Here is a 22,512-nt window from a genome sequence, read left to right on the forward strand (position 1 = left end):
TGATTAAGATAATTCTATTTGCTAGTAATACATGTATCTAGGACAGTCTTGATTTCATCACTCTGATCAAGGACTGAAAAAGCAGCCCTTCCAATTTGACTCCTCAACAAATTGCTAATATATTTTGTTTTGCTTAGCAGCTATTTCCTGGTCTCTCCTTTTGCTTATTTCCTCTTCCATCTGTGTTCATTAGAGCTTAAAAGGAACATCCTGTATATAACAAAGGAAGGTGGAAGCCAAAGATGTGCCTTTTTTTGTGCGTGTGAGAAGAAAAGATGCAAAAGAAGACAACTTTCTATTAATATGAACTATTTATACATGGCTATATATATCTATAGGCTAGATGTTAATATAATTTTAACATTACACTGCATCTGATGAATCTGATTGGCCAGTTTTTAAACGTTCTATTTTTTCCTCTGTAATCACACTGCTGTCTTCAGTTTCCTTTATTTATTTATTTATGATGTTAGAAGTCAGAAAATAATTACCCCTCTAAGGATAGAAAGAAAACAGGTTGTTCTTAATCCTAACAGAAATTATTAACTGATACAGGATTAAAAGAGGGAAAGCCTCGACAGAGAAAATACACTATGATGTAGAAGGGAAGAGGAGGGGGAGAGTGGGAGAGAAAGATCCAAATTCCTGTCAATCAATATGGAACCATAGTTTTAAAAAAGGCAAAAAACAGGTCTCTTCGGGGTTGCAGTACTGCCTTCACTATTTTCCCTAACCCTCAATACAACTAAACTACCAGTTAGTTTACTTAAGCAAAGCAAAAAGGAGACAGTGAGGACACCTGAGCCACTCAAAAGTTTTTAAGATGTATTATTTATACTCCCCACTGCGATGGCAACAAACACTAGACTTCTCTTGGGACTGGCTGACATTCAATGTAAACTTGATAAAGGTCTTATAGCTTCTGTGCCATCTAATCTTTCCTACACTTGTTGCTATAATACTTCTGGGACACTTCATATTAGAAAAAATATTTGAGTTACGATTTTTTTCGAAGGCATGACATTGATGATAATGCTCTTATTTAGTGCTTAAAAAAATAGAATGTGGGATTTTCCCCCTAAACATGTGGGATTTTATATCAGTAGGAATTTGACATGCTCCTACCTTGGTTGGGGTTAGAAACCTCAAGGGAAGAAATATTCGGCCATTTCCTATTAAACTTTGGAGGATCTGTATGCATCAGGAAAAATCAGGGTTTGTTATATTCAGCTAGAATACCCTTTGGTTTAAACAGAAAACTAAATGGACAAAGACACAAACCACACATCTGCTCTTTAACTTGGCTGTGATGCACTTAACACAACATGACTCCCACACCAGACAAAAGCAAGCAATTGATGATTCCCAAAACATTGAATGGACATTAAATATATAGCCCGTTCCCTAACAAAGCTATATGTATTAACTTTTGTAATAAAGTAGAGTGTTCTTACAAATAACTAAATAGGGACTTCAGCAATTCAAATCATTATATAAAGCTGCTGCCTGAAACTGGAAGATAACGGGTAAGAAATAATTTCTCACTTGAGAATTCCATTCTCTGCAATTTATATTTACAGATATGAGCTGGTTACATTAGTCTTCAGGAGAGATTCTTTAGGGTATGTTTTAAGTGTGAGCCATTATCTCTGCAAAGAAGTGGATTTATTTCCTATTTGTTTTTACGCAATTTCTCAGAGAAAGAAAGAGAAGGATTACTGGCGATTCTGGCTTAAGGAAAACAGACCAAGGTACTCTGATCATATCTCAGGTTTGTATGTATGGGTGTGTATATGTTTTCATGACGTTTTTAACTGAAACTGTATCTCTAAAGTTTTTGGTTCTAATCCAGAAATAATGATAAAGATTGTAAATTTAAGAATTAATGTTATTTTTTCCTTAGATTCACCCATGTTTAAAAGAAATGACTGGAAAAGCAGGAAAATAACCGGATTTAGGATTGAGTGCTTTAAAACTATTTTTGCTAAGGTACATAGAAGATAACTATTAAAGCAGCCATTTCATGACTCAAATCTGCCATTCACTGAGATCAGTTCAAAACTATATTTCTAGTGTGATCCTTTGAGTCCATCCAAGTCCGCAAGGAGAGTTCTTGCCTCTAAACTGCTATAGCATGTGACCTCCTGTGTTCCTTATTTTTCATGGATATGTGGATAAATTTTATGTCTACTTCTTGTCTCTGTAATTAACTTGAATCCCTTTGAGAAAGGGCAAAGCCTTCCAGAAGGAAATATTTAATAACTGAGTAATTGATATAAAGTGGCTGCTGCTGCTAAGTCGCTTCAGTCGTGTCTGACTCTGCGTGACCCCATAGATGGCAGCCCACCAGCTCCCCTGTCCCTGGGATTCTCCAGGCAAGAACACTGGAGTGGGTTACCATTTCCTTCTCCAATGCATGGAAGTGAAAAGTGAAAGTGAAGTCGTGTCCAACTCTTAGCAACCCCATGGACTGCAGCCTACCAGGCTCCTCTGTCCATGGGATTTTCCAGGCAAGAGTGCTGGAGTTGGGTGCCATTGCCTTCTCTGATCAAGTGGGTAGGCTACTGTAAACAGGTATTATCAGACTGTTTTCCTCATAATTAGGTTATAGTGAATAACATTCTTGCAAGACACGGAACTTTCACTGTAACTTTGGCTTTTTAATATTTATTAGAAAAGCTGATCTACTGTTGCTCTGTGTGTATGTTACATCCACGTAAAAGCAAAGGGTTAGATATCGCTGTATCTTCAAAAGTTATGAATTTTGAAATTATGAAAAAAGAATGAATTCTGAAATTAGGAAAAAAGAATGTAATAATTTTCCACATCTGTAGGTGTTACTAAGTAAATAGATATTTGGTAATATGTAGGCAAGATATGCAAGTTATTGACTGAATATTACTTTCCATGTGAGTACTTTGGTGATGGGGAGAAATGGAATTAACAGAACAAGCCTACTTGAACTGTGATAGTCACTTTGAAAAACAAGTGATTTTTAGAAATCGTTTATTTAGAAAAAATTTCAAATCACTGTTATAGTTTTATATTGAAAATATATTTATGTATATTATTAGCATCAAATTAGGAACAATTTAGTTCTCTGAAATGGTTTTCTCCATCTTTTTCTGTAGGAGAGGTAAATATAGGTCATATCTGGGGGTGCTGCTTGCAAGTTTAATGTTAAGTATTCAGTGGCTTGGTTTACCTGATGAAGTGAAAGTAATACTATAATTAATCATTTTGCTAATAAGCTCTGCCAAGAAATTTTAAGTGAAGACAAAATTTTACACTAAACCAATTTAGAAGTGAGTTTTGAAAATTAACTTTATAATTAAGCTCTATTCCATATTCTAATATAATAAATATTTGTTTAAGCCTATATTTTATATTTATACTCTTTTATGATTTTCCTCCAAGATACGGAGGTTCCATATTGAGGATCTTCCTACATATATAAAAAACTAAGGTAGGTGATTCTACTTTTGAATTGTTAACTGCTTGACCTGTATGAAATTATCAAGAGAGACACCTCAGTTACAATCTGATTCCTACCTAGAAGGTAATTTTCTTCTGTATTATGTACTTATGATAGTTTCTTGGGGAAGAGGAGAGTGTAGCTTTTCTATTTTCTTTGAAATACAGACTCTTTTTTCCAAATGATTTTCATTGGGTGGGATGCCTAACCTTCCTGAAAAATTAAAACTCACAATCACCAGCATTTACTTAGAAATCCTAAACCTAATCTATACATGTCTCTAGTGGGACAAAATTTTATGTGTGATATCTCTTCCTTGGGAGGAAAATGTCTTGAAAAAATATATTGAAATGTGTGGACCCTTAACTCCTATAGCATGGTACTGTTTGTACATGTTTTAATATTTGCTCATCATAGAATTTTCAAATTTAATATCTCATCTTAAAATTTTGAATTTTTATTTTGTCTTATAACTGCAAAGGCAAGTAAGAAAACTTTAAATCAGCCAGTTACTATTTGACTACTCTTGTTACTCAAAGATCCTGGCACATAAATATTCAATCAATATTACTAACGTTTAATTCCAAGAAGTAAATTAGGCATATTGGAGGGTAAGTTAATTATATAATTAAGACAAATTCTATGTTATCATATTCAATTCTAATAAAAGTCCTTGCATAACATGAAGCCTCTGAGAATTTTTAGCCAGTGGCCATTGATTTCAAATAGTTAAGAGACTGCAAACAGAAAAAAAAGTACAACACATCAAAAGCATTGGTACTACCTCTAGGTGAACTATTGCAGAATTTTAAAATTTCATTCTTTCATGAATTTACTAAGGAGTATCTTTGTGTCCATATGAAGGTCTCAAACTGTTAGTATGTTGCAAGGCAAAAAGTATTAGGAATCAGAAGTTAAAGGATCTGGTCCCAGTTCTGGTAAGTAGTTGTCAGGCAGTTAATTCCCTGGACTTCAGTTTCCGTATCTGTAAGGTAAAGGTGCTCGACTGAAAGATGTCTGTGTTTTCTCTCAGCCATTAAGTTCTATCACTCCAATGGTTCTTTTATGACCTAGCGGTGTCACGCTGAAATTCATGGAAGGATAAAGCCTACTGGAATGAGGTTCATGTTCTTTGTAGAATCTAGGGCATTTAGGGGATTAAGAATCCCTTGTGTGGAAGGAAAAATTATTGTTACACATTGTAACTGTGGACCTGTGACTATCATAGTGAAACCCACTATGGAGTTGAGAAATTATTACTGAGGTAAGGGGAAGAATCATATGTGTCCAATGGGATTGTAGATGGCCAATCCTTCAAAAATAGCCTCTTATGGAAATTTCTAGTTCTCAAGGATCCTGATCCCACAAACCTGGAAAAATGGACTAAACATGTCTTGATGATCTTCAAAAATAGCCTCTATGGAAATTCCTAGTTCTCAAGGATCCTGATCCCACAAACCTGGAAAAATGGACTAAACATGTCTTGATGATCTCACCTTAGCTCGGTGAATGTGGAGACCAAAGATTTCATACACCAAAACTATCCCCCCTTTACAAAGAAAAAGAATATCTGAAATACCCATCATATACTATTACTCTATCGTCATTGATAAATTTTCAAATTACATCTTTGGGAAGCCTAGGCAATATCTACTGAGGGTAAATTTATTTAAGATATGCTGCATGTAAATAGAACTAGGACTGGATTTAAATCCGAGTTTTATCGCTTGGACAAGTTTTTTTTTTTTTTTTCAGACAACATAGACTTTTTTTTTTTCATTTTTTTTTTTAATTTTAAAATCTTTAATTATCGCTTGGACAAGTTTTTTTAACTTCTCTGTGTCTAAGCTTTCTTGTATGTAAAATAGTATGACACTACCTGCTGGTTGTTGTCAAGGCTGAATGAGTTAATATTTGCTTGTAATTGTACTGAGCATTCAAGAAATGTTGGCTCTTTTTTTTTTTTAATTGAAGTATAGTTGAAGCACAGGGCTTCCCAGGTGGCACAGTGGTAAAGAACCTGCTGGCCAATGCAAGAGACGCCAGAGATGCAGGTTCAATCCCTGGGTCAGGAAGATTCTCTGGAGTAGGAAATGGCAACCAGCTTCAGTATTTTTGCCTGGAAAAGTCCATGGACAGAGGAGCGTGGAGGTCCATGGGGTCACCAAGAGTCGGACGCAACTGAGCACACACATAGTTGATTTTCAATGTTGTGTTAGCTCTTATTATTCTATTTAAGGTTGCTGCTGTAACAAAAAATTATTGTAGCATAAACAGTTCTTACTAAACTGAAGTAGGGGTTATAATGTGCTTCCCCTATTTCTTGTAACCTTAATTGTTCCCAAAGCAAGTGATTCAGACATATAAAAAAGTTTATTTAAGATACAACTTACTTTAGGGAATAATGTGGTTCTAGGGCCTACATTGATTAATACTATTGTCCAGAAAGCAACAGAAATTATTTTGGAATACTGTGGGAAAGATTTTATTTTTAACACAAAGATAAATATGTAAATTTCCGAGTTTCTTTAAATTTTGGAGCACATCAGTTTAGCCTATTAATCAAATATACATCTTGCCTGAATTTCTTTTTTTTTCCCCCCGTTAAGGAGACTCAGAAAACTCTTACATAACAATTTGGTTTGTGACACTAAAGAGTCAGAAAAACTGAGATTCTAGTTATAAAAATGAGGCTTTGGAAGAAAATTTTTCTTCTCTGTGCCCCAAGGAAAGCTCTGCACTGTAAGTTGGAGAGAACTATGTTAGAATTGCTAAACCTGACCATCTATTGCTGACACCACAGTGAATCAAGCTAAAAGCAAGCTTGAACCAGAAGGTTAAAAACACCTCATTTACATCAGAAAGCCACTGTCTTCTATCTTACATGTACCCACTTAGCATGAATTACAGGCAGCTTCCAACGCATTTTGTGGAAACCCTTTAAAACCAGAGTAAATTGTGACTATGCTTTTCCATGTACTTTTCCCCTTAGAATAGTCTACTGTGTAGTATTTAATACATTAATCATTTAATTAAATGAGAAGGTGAATGAATTCTAGAGTCCTAGATTGGAAACTGAACGTTGAACTAGAATCCTGCCTCGGCTACTATCCAGATGACTTTAACAATTCAATTAAGCCTTAGTTGCATTGCCTATAAAATGGTGATGTTGTATGAGTGCTCTTCAATTTTCCTAAAAACACTAATTTTTACAAAATATTTTGGTTCTACAATACGGTGGGAAGCAGGGTGTCACTGCTAGAGAGGATGTTCGTGAGCCTTCATTACACATTCTCCTTTCAGGAGTGTATGCGGAAAACATCGGGTGGAGACAGAGTCACGGGTCCCTTTGGATTTGTAGTTATGGCTCTTGCTCCTCAGTGAGTTTTGGAAACATTACTGATGTCGATGAAGGAATGCATAGAAAACCCTAAGCTCTTCATAAAGAACCCCTAGGGCCTTGGAGCAATTCCACCATCTTTACAGTAAGCTGCCTACTCTCAGAAACACAGCGTCATTAACCTGCTGGGGAAGACAAAGTTTAATGCGATAGTGCTAAGTCTGTCCTCACGACGACACACAGAGTTTTGTTTGCTTGTTTTAAGCAGCTATGTCAATAAAACACTTGGAATTTTTACTGTCACAGACTATGTACAAGCAAGTTTCACAACGTGCATAGCTAAATTTCATGAACTATCCCATGTTCTATAACATCTCACATTTCCCCTCTTCCTCAGCTTTTTGAGGATGTTTATCATTGATGGTGGTAGAGGAAGGGCACATTTTAATGTAGTTTCTGTTGACCACACAGTAAAGTATCGAAAATGAACTTCAGTTTTTCTTCAGGACACTAAAATTTCCCACAAAGAAACAGGTCAATGTACTAGATAGGAAAGAGTCTGAGGACAGAGTCAATAAATATAGAAATTTTCTTTCTAACTTCTTCCATTTGGTATAATGTTACCAGCACAGCCTTTGGAGTCAGACAGGCCTTCCTGGCCCTATTATATCTGACAAGTTACTCGGATACTTTGAGGCTGAGAGTCACCACTTGTAAAATGGAATTCTGTAGACATGTGGGGACATCTCCCAGGAAGTGGAACAGTTAGCTGGCCAGCTCCCTACTGATATTCCAAGAAGACTTCGGTGATACCTCACTCTTAGTTCACAATGACAAGTTTGAGAAAGTTCATTATAGGCCCTTTCAGAGATCTTGGTAAATCTTTGCTTAAGCTAGGAATTTTCAGATGCCCCCACAAGGAGATACCAGCAAAGGTACAGATATCAGCTCACACTTAAAAAGTGGCTTGGCATTCGATATCTGGGAAAAAAGTCAAATCTGATCAAGGTGGGCAACTGCTGTTTGCTAAAGATGACTAAACCTCTCAGATTTTTTTTAAGGTAGGTGCTACTCCCCCATCCCCCGCATCATTGGAATATTTAATTTATTCAAGATTAAAGAAGCAGCTATGTCCTAATGTTCATTCAATTTTAGGATAACCACAAAGGTTTCATGAATGCGAAATGCTAGTTACACAAATATGAAATGGATCTGTGATGAGAATACTGGATACATGATATAATAAAGTCCCAAAGGCATTTCACCTGGGACCTTAGCTTTCCTTCTAGAACATCAGCAAACAGATCAAAATTAATGTAGCACACCATACAATCTGCCATATAGCCTCTCTAGTTAGATAATTTTTTTCTTTATTATATAAAACCTAATTACCTAAAGGGCAATTCAAATGAAACTTTTATTTGGGGGATTTAGAAGTATTAAAGAAAAGGGAACCAACAAACAAACATTGCAGCTCTCTGGATAGCATGAACAAGATTACTAATAACCCTTGAGGGGGGACATGATTAACCTTGTTATTTTCCTCACAGTCCAGGTTTCTACAGTAAATAGGTACTGAACAAAATATATTTGGATGCTGTATGGGAAACAACTTTTATAAGGTCTCCAACTGGCATCAAATGTTTTCAAGTATGAAAACATCTCTGAGCTTTCTCAACAGGCTGATGGATCCCTGCAGGTACCACTTCCTTTGTTTAATGGTCCTACCAATTAAATCAAATTAGAGATGAATTTTTAATTCTGTGATGAAGGCAATGCTCACTATAAGAGAAAGCAGGAAAGTGGAATATTTATCTTAAGTAAAGTGTTATTTCAAATTGAATAGCTGAAGAGGAGGAGACAGCCAAATGCTTCCATCAATATTTTACACTTTATAAAACATGATGTCAATCATTTGAAGGTAATGTAAGGAAACAATGTACACTTGGGTTCATAAAATGTCAACATACATCTTTTCTTTTGTTGCTAGTGTAAGAAATGGCTTTGTTTATTTAAAAAATTTCAAGTTTTTTAAAGTTGTGTTTCCTGACATGAGTTTTCAGTGGATGATCTACCTTTAACCTCTGACATGTTTATCTTTAACCTCCATCACTTGCTTTTCAGGTGATAATCCCTCACACAAAGCTACTTTGCACATTAGGCCAACTCTTGTTATTCTAATTACCATTTTTTTTATAATATACTGTTTAGAGTAATTTGTGAAATCACTTGCTTTTCAGGACTAAAGATCAGATAATATCTGTTATAATGATTAGTTTATCACTTGAACAAAAACATCCACACCAAATCAAATATTAATTTGGATCATCAGCATCAACAAATATTCACTTGGATAAAATTGTGAATGTTTACTTATAAGTGCGTGATATATTTTACATTGAAAAAATGAAACTTGAATGAATTACTACTGCATCAGGTAAAGAAAAAACAGAGCTCATAGGCTCAAATGGCTACAGATTTATTTTGGGATTCATTAATTGCTGACAATATCACCAATAATTTTTCAGCCACAGCCAAAGCACATCAAAATGACTGAGTTTTAAATAAAGTACCTTTGGGATGATTGGGAAATCTATTTCCTAACAGACAACAGCAGGTACAAATGACCTTAATGGGAAATCTGTTTCAAAAACATTTTTAGCAGATGATCGGAAAGGATGACCACTCTGTCCATGCATTTGAACCTTAATATAGGTGTTGACAGTTTGAAATCTATACTGAAACCTATCAGGCCTCCAAAATTTTTAATCACTGTGTATACAGCAAATGTATGTGAACTTATGGTTACATACATCAATAATTTATGTCACAATATACATCATTCATTGTCCCTGATGATGGGAATGTCATGAGTGTTATATCTATTATCATGGCATCTTTCTATATACTTGGTGGAATTACGTTCATTGATTTCTTCCTTGGGATAAAGGGAAAAGCCCTGGTAAATGCCCAAACTTAGTTGAAAATCCAAGCGGATCTCTCTTTTCCGGCTTGTACCTTGGAAACCCCATTTCTATGCCCTCTTGAACAGGCAGGGAGTCATCTATGTATGAATTCTTGCCCATTGGAGAGTAAAGGAATCCACCATTGCACACAGAGAATACCTTATAAGTCCTTAGAAGGAATGTGCAAATGCCATTAAAGCAGGCTAGAAGATACAATCATGTTTGATGGTTTTATGGCAAATCTCTTCACTTTAAAGCCAGGCAATAAGCAAGCTAGCCATATGTGATGCTGGGTGACCCCTGGAAGTGCTTATATCATTTGCCTGAGAAATCTGAGGAAACACCCATTGCACTCCTAGCAGAACAGCCAGAGGCATCACGAAAGCAGAGAATAAGCTATCACGTTGTTTGTTAGAGGGTTTTGGCTAGACAGTAAGGAGTTAAATTTTCCTAGTTTCCTGAATAAAGGTTAGTACATTTTCCAAAGGCACAACAAAGCATCCTTTCAGGTCACCACTGATTTCAAAATAAAACAAAGGAAAATAAAACTGGGATTTCCCGATTCAGTGTGTAAAAGGTCAACATCTGCTGATGCTCAAAGATGGGGCATGTGGTGGAGGCGGCCGAATGAGATGTCAAGTGAGCAAAACAGTTAGAAATTCCATGCAACACACGATTGACACTTGGAACAGAAACACACCCCAACGCCAAAGAACTACTTTCCGTTCATCCATTTCTGAAACCTTTGACAGGTCAGATCACCATCTATCTCAGCTTGCTTCTGTTTGGTTCCCTTTTGCTCCAAAATGCATGTGCAAATACAACTGTCAAGGCCTGAAAGGAGCACATTGTGGCGTATTTATGTAGATAGGCAAATGCCAAGGGAGATACTACAGCAGAAAAATTAGACTATTAGAACTGAAGTTTTCACTTGCAAGTTTGTACCACTGATGTCATTTCAACAAGATCACAAAGAGGAAGCTGCAGCATTAGGCTGGTATCTAAATGAATGTGAACACTAGTTCTATTTCTGTTTACAAAGTGGCTGATGTTCATTGCATTTAACATGCCTAGTGATTAATAAATGTGTATGTAGTCCTATTCACAAGCTTAAGCAAACTGGGTTGATTAAAAAAATGGAAGACCTGATTGTGCATTTATAAGAGGCAAGAAGTTATTTTATCCAAATTATGAGGATATTGCTTTTTAAATGGTTGTTGTATATTGGCATGCTCCTACTGCTGTTCTTTACCCTTCCATCACCCTGTTGTGGCCCAGCATTTATGACAAAGACTGGGTTAAACTCTAGTGAAAATGCTTCTTTTCACTTACAGTGCATAATCTAGGCTCCCTCAGTACTTTATTTCAAATCACTTATTCAGTAGCTATTCAAAGGTTTAAACCATCAGAGAGAAAGGGAACAATATTTAAAAACATGTGAGATTTGGCTCTGAAAAGTTATGGGGCATTTCCTTAGTGAGCATTTCAAGCTTGGTGTTGGGGTGTCATTGTTTTAAATGTAAAGAGGGAGCTATACCCTGGTTCTCCCATGGTGTCTGGTAGAATGTCTTTGTAAAGGTACTACAGAAATGTTCAACAGAATGTTGAAGACAGACTTCTCTTTTCAATTGCTGATATCGCTACTTTTCTCACGGGAATTTCTAGTAGCCTCATTCCTAAATTTTGCATGTATTTTTTTTATATCCCTTCTCTACCAAACTTGAACCTAAGTAGTCAGGAAAATATGGATCATTGTATTTTAGGAGGGAGCAATGGACATACTGATTATTTTCTTTCCTTCATTTCTCCAGAAAGACTAATGATCACAAACTGACCTCTTTCAGGCCTTCACAAAGGCTAAAGTTTAATGCATTAATAAAATTCCTTCTCCCTAGTTTTGTACTAATTTCTTTGGGCTAACAAATATGCCTAAAGCATTCATTGGCGTTCATTTTCTGCTTTCCCAAATTATGGGAGAAATCCATATACAGTCCTCGGGAGTGAGTTCCATTTGTTTGCTGGTTACTAAGTATGGGTATATAGGACTGTTCATATTTTTGCTAAATGAGTTACAGTTATGTAGGTAATTGCACCTCTGTAAAGGTAGCCTTCATCAAAAATAGAAAAGCTGTAGCTCTGCCATATCCATGGAAGAGTTCTATACAGATAACTATTTCATCTGTGCTCTCACCATATCTGTGCAGAGAACAAACACAACAATTCAAGTCACAAAGGAAATACTTTCTTACATCAGAAATGGACACTGGGAAAATAGATCTGAGGAGCTGAACAACAAAGCCAAGCTAGCCTAGACTTGGGTTTGTGATTTTTCGTTTTTGCTTTTACTTACTACCAATACTGGAAATACTGGGGATACCTGGAGAGAAAGAAAACAATAAAGAAAAGCTGTTAGACATTTATTAGTAAAGGATACCTTAAACATCATATACAAATCTCAGAAACTTAAACACTTGGTAACAATCATATCATCAGAAAATTAACATACAAAAAACCCCAAACATATATCCAACCACTGAAACCATTTTGCTTATTCTAGAACTCCTTTAACTTATCAGAGTCGGGAAATCAGCATTCAACTTTAACAGCTGGCTCAAGACAGATTCATGACATCGAACATTTTGTGCTTACCTATAAGGTTAATGAACATTTGTATGTGGTTCAAAACAGACACTAAGCTAGGCTTGCGTTCTGGGCACCGAGCAGCAAGTATACAATGTATGTGCCCGTGCAAATATATCTACATCACGCCATCTGTCTCTTTAAAGGTGTTGAGATGCATGTGTTAGCAGTTGAAAGTCACTTGTCGTTTTATTTGATTAACTACATATTACTATCATGTTCAGTCCTCTTTTACTCGTCAGATATGTGGTTTAAGCTCTGTAACAGTAAATTGAGCAGAATGCAGAATAATTCAAGAATACATTAGGTTGTATTCACATCGACCATGGGCTTCATCAATTTTTCAGCTTCTGCTTTCATTGTCAAGCTCTGCTAAGGTGGTGGAATCATTTCAGAATGTGACTGAAGATGTTATAAACGTGGACATGAATTTAGTTGTATCCAGATAAAAACTCCTAGCCAAGATCAGGGGCACAAGAGCCAGGTTATTTCAGATAGAGGCTTTGCTCTTATACTCATTGACTGTGACTTTAGGACAAGTTGCTTATGTTCTCTGTGGCTGTTTTCCACTGTTTTCCAGAGTTGTTGCAAGGATTACATATATATATAATATATATTTTTTATATGTATAATTGAAAAGCTCAAAGCATTGAGCAGGTAGTATGTGCAATAATGAACAATTTTTGCTACGATTACTATTATTGATTTAGTTGGTTCATCAAACAAGCAACACCATGATAGACACTACAAATAACAGTTAAGGATTTATATCATTTCCACCAAATCCAGACAGTGGTGTGGGTGAGAACATGAGTTGGGAATAAGAACTAAGTGAGAGTCATGCTTTGCAACTAACTAGCTGGGTGATTTCATGTAAGTTTCCAGCCTCTCTAGGCCTGTTTCCTCATCTGAAAGGGCTAATAATATCTACTGCACAGGGCTGCTGTGAGAATAGAATGAGATAATCCATAAAAATGTCTGACACATGGTACACAGTCAATAAATGATAGCTGTTAATGAGCTGTTCAGACATTCTCCACATCACTAAAGTGTGCTAACAGGTGGTAAATGTAGGAATCATTAAATTTCTATTTTAGTATTTAATCTTTGAACAACTGCCCTCTGCTTATCTTAACTAATCACTGTACCTTACTCAGAGATTTCTAGCTTTGTATTATTTAAAACTGAGAGCTATTTTCCTATTTCTTAGTAGGGAGGGGAGAAATTAAAGGAGAAATTAAGGAGAAATTAAAGCTTACCATGTTGTTTAAAAAAAACCTGGAAGGAATGAAATCCTATTTTCAGTTATTAGATACATTCAATGTATCTTGATTTTAAATGCACAGAGCTTATGATGTTTCAGCTTAATTACTGATCACTAATCAACCCAAACTGGAAACTTAAACTTTAATTTTCATGTTTTACTTTGTCTGAACTGAATTTCAAGCCGCATGCAATTTCTGCAAAGGACTGCTGGATTCCTGACCATTATCTTTGCTGCATTTTGACAGTGACTTGGTACTGAATCTTTCTTTTTTTTCTTTCTTTGCAAATCCCCTGTTGAGTGAGATACGATGGCAGCATCATAATTTTAGTAGCAATTGCAGAAGCTCCAAATTTCCCCATGATTGAAAATCCGGCTCCATTGCAAGGAACTGCTTTGCCTTTGTAATCCGTCAAAGAGAATGGAAGTTAGGATGGCAGGAAGAGACTTTTCAAGTGTTTTCAAACTTGCATGGAGGTGGAGGGCCATGCATAATGCAAGGCAAAGTTCTCAGGATGTTTGGCCAGACACAATAGAGAGCAAACTTGTAAGACTGTTTGATGCAGTACTTGCTGCAGCTGAATATTTTAGAAAGATGCAGAAATGTTTCTATTCCTTTGGGGATGCCAGTGCTGGGGAGAAATGCTCATTGCAGCTATACAAACCTCTCCAAGCAAGACCATTATGAGATCCTATTTCCCTCATGAAGATGTTTTCTATTACCTAACATTCGGATGCTTAAAATTCCGGCTCTTTATCATTTTGTGATTTAAAAAGTTTTGAGGTGCTGCCAGGTGAGTCACTTTCTATTCCACTGCTGTAAAATGGGAACTGCTTAGAGAAGATTTTTAAATTGCTCACTGGAATAAGATTTTTGAAGTTGAAAATACCTGAACACCAAGGGATGTCCATGAGTATATTGTCAAATGTTATTTTTCCCCCAGTGTTTCTTATTGTAATGTTCAAATACCTTGGTTTTGGTTCTCTACAGACAACTAAAGAATTTAATAACCAGTTGTATGCATTGAAAAGGCTACGAGTAAGTCATGAGAAATCTCTCAAGTGCTTAAGAAACTAAGACAGGAAGGCTACAATTCATTTCGTGAAAGGTGGGTTTCTTTGGCATCTGTAAGTGCTGAATCAATGAAGGCAATTTAATCACAGCAGAGATGGTTCCCCATAAACCACAGGAATGACAGTCAGATTATGCTCAGGAAAATTGTCTAGACATGTCTTGGTAGCTTTTTAGTGTTCCCTGTGAAGTGACAACTATTGTGTAAAGAGCATTTTTACCTTTAAAACCGAGCTCAGAAGTTATTACTTCCCTTCCTTCTTCATCTCCCTGATGTGAACTAGCCAGCGTTCTTTGTGATGCATACCTCTTTGTGCAGGCCTCTGTGAGCAACTTATCACCTTCTCTATATGACTGTTTGTGTGTTATCCTGAGACCTCTGAGAGGATGGGTGTCAGGTCTGTATCTCTACTGTCTGTCCAGGATGATGCCTACTACAGAAAAGTTGCTCAGTGCATATGTGAACAAAAATTTACCACGTGTTTCCAAAGTTTCTATCAGAGTGAAAATACCACTTTTGGTCATAGGATGATCTTTTCCCCTCTATAATGTTCCACTGAGACGTTTCTCAGAGTTCAGTATTCATAAATACTTTTGTTGTCTTTGGAAGTTTCCTCCATTCTGACAGCAAGATATGCTCTCAGAATGTACTACACAACGTACAAGATATGCCCCTCACCACTTTGCCTTCCGGAAAACTTGGATGTCACCTTCATGCTCAATGGGGTAAATTTGTTTAATGTTTGGCTTATTTTCTTTCTATATATTTTTTTCTCACACCTTCTTTTTATATTTCTGTTTGTATATGCTTATTTTTGTCTTTTTTCCTAAGCCAATCGGGGGAAATGCAGATTTTGTGAGTCCAAAGCAAATACAAATCAGGGAGCTCTCTTTGAGAATATTAATTTCAGAGTATAAAATCATACTAGTTCAGATGGTAAAGAATCTGCCTGCAATGCAGGAGACCAGGGTTCAATCCCTGGATCAGGAAAATCCCCTGGAGAAGGGAATGACAACCCACTCCAGTATTCTTGCTTTGAGAATTCCACGGACAGAGAAGCCTGGCCAGGCTACAGTCTATGGGGTGGCAAAGAGTTGGACACAACTGAATGACTAACATACACACACGTAAGACATGATTTCACCAGACATGAAATTAATGTCTTTATAGCTTAGAAGGAGTCTAGTGAGGGACCCTGTAATTTAAGCTTCATTAGCTTAAATCTGTCTCTGAAATAATCTCAGAAACATTTGGGAAAGACAGATGATAGGTAGATAGGAAGGAAGGAAAAAAGGAAGGTATCAGATAAACTAATTCAGAAAGAGTGACAAAAAATGGAGAGCTGAAACAGAGCTAAGAAATAATCTTACTCAGCCCTTCCACTTTACAGAAGAGGAAATGGAAGGCACAAATAGAAGCAAGGGCTTCATCCTATTTGACCCCTTTATAGTCAACACTGGCCCAGGTAAATCCTAATCCCTGTCTACTGAGACACTGCCAAACTTATACTGAGGCAATGAAACACAGGTACGAACGAGCTTTAAGCAAAGGTTCTGCAGTGTGTGATATATGAGCTTAGGACTTCTGCTTCTTCCAGCAGAGAAATGCTCCTTCAGTCAGAGCCACACATAAACATTGAGGAAGCCAAAGGACCGAAAGAAGGTGAAGGTGCTAAGCTTGCTGCTGTTGTTCAGGTGCTCAGTTGTGGCCGACTCTTTGTAACCCTATAGACTGCAGCAGGCCAGGCTCCTCTGTCCTCCGGTATCTGCCGAGATAAGCTTGTAGGCATTTGCAATCTTTCCCTCCTCAACCAGGCCTCCCCACTACCCTATTTACTTAAATTTTTTCTTTTTAAGGAATTCTACTGCAGTTGGGGCATGAGAACCTGGTGGAATGATACAATTTGTTATTTTCTCCTTCCTCCTCCTCTTGCTGCCTGCATCCTCCCCCTCCTACTCTTTCCCTCTTCCTTCTTCTCCTCTACCCCTCCTCCTCCTTCTTCTTTATCCTCTCCCTCCACTTCTCCTTCTCCTCCTTCTTCTTTCAATTATACTAACTTTTCCACCAAGTATGTGGCCAAAGGGGACATAGCCAACTTTGAGAAAGTCAACATAATGGAGTGCTCAAAAATAAACATTGATTTTTCAAAGCGGGTGAATTCAGTGCTAAAAGCCCTAACTCTTTTTGAGAATCAATGCAAGGTTCAGCAGCTTTTCACCAAGAAGAAAGCAGAAAGGAGAAGGAATCAGCATACTTTACACTGAGAAAAAATATTACCATTGTTGTGTTAGGTGGTTTGACAAAGGCCTATCAAGAAAATGACTAGATCTCCTTATAGCCAGGCTGCAGGAACTGGGAGCTCTAATTCCAAAAAGCCCAGTTGAAAAAGAGGGAAGTGATGAGTAAGAAAACATTCTACAGCCTCACTTGTGTTCTAAAGGACGTTCTACTTCCAACATCCATTCAACCCTGCTTCCCGGTCCAACTGCTGATGACAAAGGATACAGTGAGTTGTCTCCCAGGAATTTGAAAGTGAAGAAACTAAGATTGCCCTCACAGAATTATACGGTAGAAAGCAATGCATAAACGATCCAATCAAAGATGGTGAAGTCATCTTAGAGCAGCTGAAGGGCTCTAGGACCTGAGTGTATATGACAGGTTTGACAGAGGTGATGTTAGTGTCACTATATCTGAGAACTGGAAGAAAAGCTAGTCAGAAGGTAAAGCTTACAAAAAAGAACATCTTCAGGCATGCGGTGGCAGTTCTGGCCTAGCACTGTCTCAGGAACAGGGAAGGGTAGCCTGTAAACTTTCAGACCTTCAGTGATCTCTTGGCATTAGGGAGGCTGACCCTGTGGTAGGACGGATGTGTTAGGATGTTTCAGCCTGATGTCATTAGCATTTGAGTCATGTAAATTTCCTGATCCCATGCTTACCAAGCAACCTTCTGATTATTATCTGGCTCTACAAGGAGACTTAATTACAGGGGAGAGAATACACTGATCATAAGGCCTTAAACAATCTGCGTATTGTAACACTTATTTCATATTATGGATGAATAAGTTGACATTTGGATGCAATTTATCTCTCCATATAGTTGCTGTCTCCAAAGAGAGAATTTGCTGTTTAAACTGGGATGGGTCCACGTGCTAGACTGCAGTGAAATTATAGTGATCATAACAGCTAACTTCATTGTGTGCTTGGTATGTGACTGCTACTAGTTTAATATCTTACATGCATTAATTTGCTTAATTTTTGTGACAACCCTATGATATTAATACTCTGGTTTATTTTACCAATGGGGAAAAATTCAAGCACAAACAGTTGCAGTCAGTTGGGAAGGAGACTGAGATTGGAATACAGAGGTCCAGGATCCAGCGCTTAGACCTCTAATAACTACTCTATACTGTTGCTCAACTTATTGTAGGCCCCCTCTTTTATCTCTGGTGTGTGCGTGCGTGCTCGGTTGTGTCTGACTCTTTGCAACCCCATGGACTGTGGCCCACCAGGCTTCTCTTTCCATGGGATTTCCCAGGCAAGAATACTGGAGTGGGTTGCCATTTCTTCCTCCAGGGCATCTTCCCAACCCAGGGATCAAACCTGTGTCACTTACGTCTCCTGCATTGGCAGGTGGGTTCTTTACCACCTGAGAAGCCCCTCTTATTTCTAATCCTCAAAAAAAAAAAAAACTCTGAAGACACAAAAGCTTTTTTCCCAAAGTTTACCTGGATCACAACATAATATGATCTGAACTAATTTAGTGACAAAACCTGACTGAAAGGGGTATGAATGTGGTCTTCTCCTTTATCCCACTGAGTGAAAATAATCATAGGTTTGCTGCAGAAATATTAAAATATTTGATTAAGTAGGGCTACCTGATGTTCTGCTGTGAGTATTGATATAATATATATACACTGTATTACTTTTTAAATTTAACAAAAAACTTAATTCTGAATCAGCTCTGGTCCCATCATCATCAGATAAGTTGTTGTAGACGAATAACTAGGTAGGTATTTGTTTTTATACATTGGCCATACAGTTCATGGAGGTAACTCTCTGACAGATGCTCTCTTACTGTGCTGACAGAATCAGATTTTGTCTGGTGACCAGAGCCCAACAGTGGTCAAGTCACCAAGGCTGTGAATGCCACTTAGTTGTTTATTCGCTAAGTCGTGTCCGACTCTTTGGACCCCATGGGCTGTAGCCCTCCAGGTTCCCCTGTCCATGGGATTTCCCAGGCAAGAATACTGGAGTCAGTTGCCATCTCCTTCTCCAGGGGATCTTCCCAACCCAGGGATTGAACCTGTGTCTCTTGTGTCTCCTGCACTGGCAGGTGGATTCTCTACCACTGAACTACCTGGGAAGTCACTTAGGGAGGCCTCTAAAAACCAGCCAGCCAAAAGGCCATCTCTAGATAGGTGGATGGGTCAATAGCACCCATGAAAAATGAGTGATTCTTTTTTATATTGGTTTTTCTCTAAATCTCAGTTGATCTCTTCCTGGGGGAGAGTGAAGGCCCTTGTGTTACAATTGCTGAACTGTGAAGGTCACATACGCCAGGGGATATGGGAAGATGGAGGGAGGTCAATGCGTCCACAGGCACATTTCAGGGCTACTTATTCATTCATCAAATAATTAATACCACAAACATTTATGAAGGCCAAGAATAAAATATGGTCCTATTCTTAAATTGCTAACATTTTGGTTTCTAAAGTCAGAATGTCCTGAGTTTAAATCTTGCTTTGTCACATATTCGCTGTGGGATTTGGGGGAAACCTACATATTGATCTTTATGTGCCTATGTTTCCTTATCTATAAAATGGGGACAAAAATACTATACCTTCCATGGGGACACTGGAAAGATTTATTGCAAGAAAGGATGTAAAGCACTTCATAAAATATAAAAGACTATGGTAAGCTTAATAAATATAGCTACCACTATAATAACTATTATTATAATTTTGATTATAGTTAACCACTTTAAGTGTCCAAAAATTATCAAGAATCTAGAGAGAGAGAATGTGGAGAAGGAAATGGTAACCCACTCCAGTATTCTTGCCTAGGGAATCCTGTGCATAGAGGGGCCTGGTGGGCTGCAGTCCATAGGGTCGCACAGAGTCGGACATGACTGAAGCGACTTAGCTGCAGCAGCAGAGAGAGAATGACTATCCTTTGCACAGGACAATCTAGGTAGGCTGCATTGAGGAGTAGTCTTGAAGAATGAGCAGAACATCAATAGAGAATGAGGAAAAGGTGATTTTGGGGAAAGGAATGAATTCAGGGTCTTGCATGTTGACTGTGAGATCTTCACAGATAGCTGAAAAAAATTGGTCTGGGTTCACTAGATAGATTTGGGCCACAATTGGTTTATTAATACTAAACCAATATCACTAAGAATTAAAACCAGAAGAATAGTTTAGATTATGAAGGGAAAAATCTGTAGACTGAGAAGAAGCAGGGGTGGGGAGCATGAAAATTTAAAGCAAGAGTAGAAGGGGAGTCTTTGAAGGCAAAGAAATAAAAAGCAACAATATAGGAATAAACATGAGAGATAGCAGGTTAGAGAAGACTGAATTGTTCAGACAGGTGTCAAATGGAATCTACATGCCAGGGAAGGGCACAGAAAGTCATTTAACTTTAACCTGAGAAGCAATATAGTGAGATGTACAGTATTTGGGGTCAAGACATACTTGGTTCAAATTTTCCTTCTCATTTTGACTAGGTAGCTAAATGTTAAAAAAGATACTTTTCCTTCGTATTGATCAGACTCCACATCTAGAATATGAAAATAGTGGCATCTACATTACAAAACTGTTGTGAGTTTGAGATGAACTAATGCATGAAAAGCACTTAGGAAATCGTCTGGATAATGACACACATGTGTACACTTGGGAAAATATAAATTGGTCAATGCAAATTTAATACCAGAGAAAATAACAGAACTCTCATCAAATTACTTTCCATCACTCAGAGGAGCCCTCGGTATTGTATAACAATTCAGGTTGGATTTCTGAACAAACAAATAATGTCAATGTCAGACCAATTTAATTTTCTTTCTTTGAAATTCTTCAAAGACCGTGTAGGTAAGAGGAAAGTAAAAGACTGAATACAGCTGAACTAGCTGGGCGTTCTGTCTGTCTCCATGACATTTCTATCAGTAAACTGAGGAAATTATTTAGAGTGGCATGTCCCCAAAAGAGTGTTTCATAGAAAGTTTTTAAGGGAAAACATAGGATAAAATACATTATTTTGGATGCTCAAATTTTTTAATAAGATAATGTGAATACCTAGGGCTTCCCTGGTGGCTCAGTGGTAAAAAAAACTTGCTTGCCAAGCATGAGATGAGGGTTTGATCCCTGGGTCAGGAAGATCCCCTGGAGGAGAAAATGGCAACCCATTCTAGTATTCTTGCCTGGAGAATCCCATGGACAGAGGAGCCTGGTGGGCTACAGTCCATGGGGTTGCAAAGAGTAGCACATGACTGAGTAACTAAGCACACACACACAATGTGAAAATCTAAGAGTCAGTAAAATGTACAGAATTTTCCAAAATTTTTGAGCCATGGAATTCTTTTAAAGGTCATAAGACACAGTTTGGCAATCAGAGGTGTAGATAATATAATCTTTTTTGAAATTATGGTTCCCAAAGGTTAATTAAGTTTTCAGCATCTGTATGTAGCGATTAGAATTTCACTCATGAGCTGGACAAGGAGAATCGAGATAATCATGATTAAGCATGAAGTTGGGCAGATTTTCTATCTACTTGGAAGACAAATGAAATTGAAAGGACATTCAAAATAGAATTCTATTAAAAATAGAATGAAGATCAATAGGGAGAAAGAAAGATGTCTTACAGATAAAACATAAGCTTTGTAGAAAAATATGAAATATATTGATACACATAATATGTACATATGGCTTTAAAGAACTAAGAAAGCATAGTGAGTCTTCTAAAAGCACAATGAACAGAAACATTATCATAAGAGTCATTATTTTTGCCTCTGCTGAGTCTATTATAATGAAAAATGATTGGATGGTAGTATTTTAGAGGGCTGGAGCTCTATATTCTTCTCTCCTGGCTCTATAAACTCCATACAAAAATGACCTTGGAGTTGCTCCAGAATTTACAACTTCCAAGCCTAGGATTCCAGCAAGGTCTCAGTTAAAGGATCTTCTGAGCGATAGGCTGAGAGTCTTTGCAGGGAGATCTTAAAATTTCCTGATGTGATGAAGCTCTCCTAGTTTTTATGCTAAGAGTGGGCAGGTACTGATCTTCCTGTTCAAAAATAATCCTGGCTGCTTGAGATTCTGCTAAATCCAGAGATTATCCAATATGAGTGTTATTTCTAGGTTACTGAAGAGTTGGTGTTGAGGAATCAGAGACTGTAACCATTCCATTCTACTTCTTAGGTTCTGTATTCTTGTATTAAAATGCAGCATATCCTAAGTGTTCCTCTTGAGAACTGGTTTGTACCGGCTACAGTCATGTATACGTGTATGTGCATGCACGTGGTGGGTGTGTGTGTGTGTGTAAGAAAAAGCCAACGTGACATGAAAATCATAACACAGTGCTAGAAGTCCTGTGTCTGGCTTAAACTTCCACACTGACAAAAAAGGACTTCCGGGTACGAGACTTGAAAATCTTATCACATGAGAAATGGAGTGGATGATGCTAACCCAGACAATAAAGGAATCTGGGGTTAATATAGCGTTTTAAGACTTAAAAAGAAAAAGCGGTTGGAAATTAGGACACAC

At 37.4% G+C, this 22,512-nt stretch overlaps 1 protein-coding gene across 1 annotated transcript in view; it reads right to left on the reverse strand.

The window, feature by feature from the left end:
* Positions 1-22,512, reverse strand: part of NTNG1 (netrin G1) — a 361,173-nt gene that overhangs the window by 65,884 nt on the left and 272,777 nt on the right. The window contains exon 4 of the mRNA XM_052636703.1: positions 12,132-12,158. Coding sequence (XP_052492663.1) covers positions 12,132-12,158 — 27 coding nt within the window. The remainder of the gene's footprint in view (positions 1-12,131; positions 12,159-22,512) is intronic.

This window comes from Budorcas taxicolor, chromosome 3 (genome assembly GCF_023091745.1).
Source record: "Budorcas taxicolor isolate Tak-1 chromosome 3, Takin1.1, whole genome shotgun sequence".
Taxonomy (NCBI): domain Eukaryota; kingdom Metazoa; phylum Chordata; class Mammalia; order Artiodactyla; family Bovidae; genus Budorcas; species Budorcas taxicolor.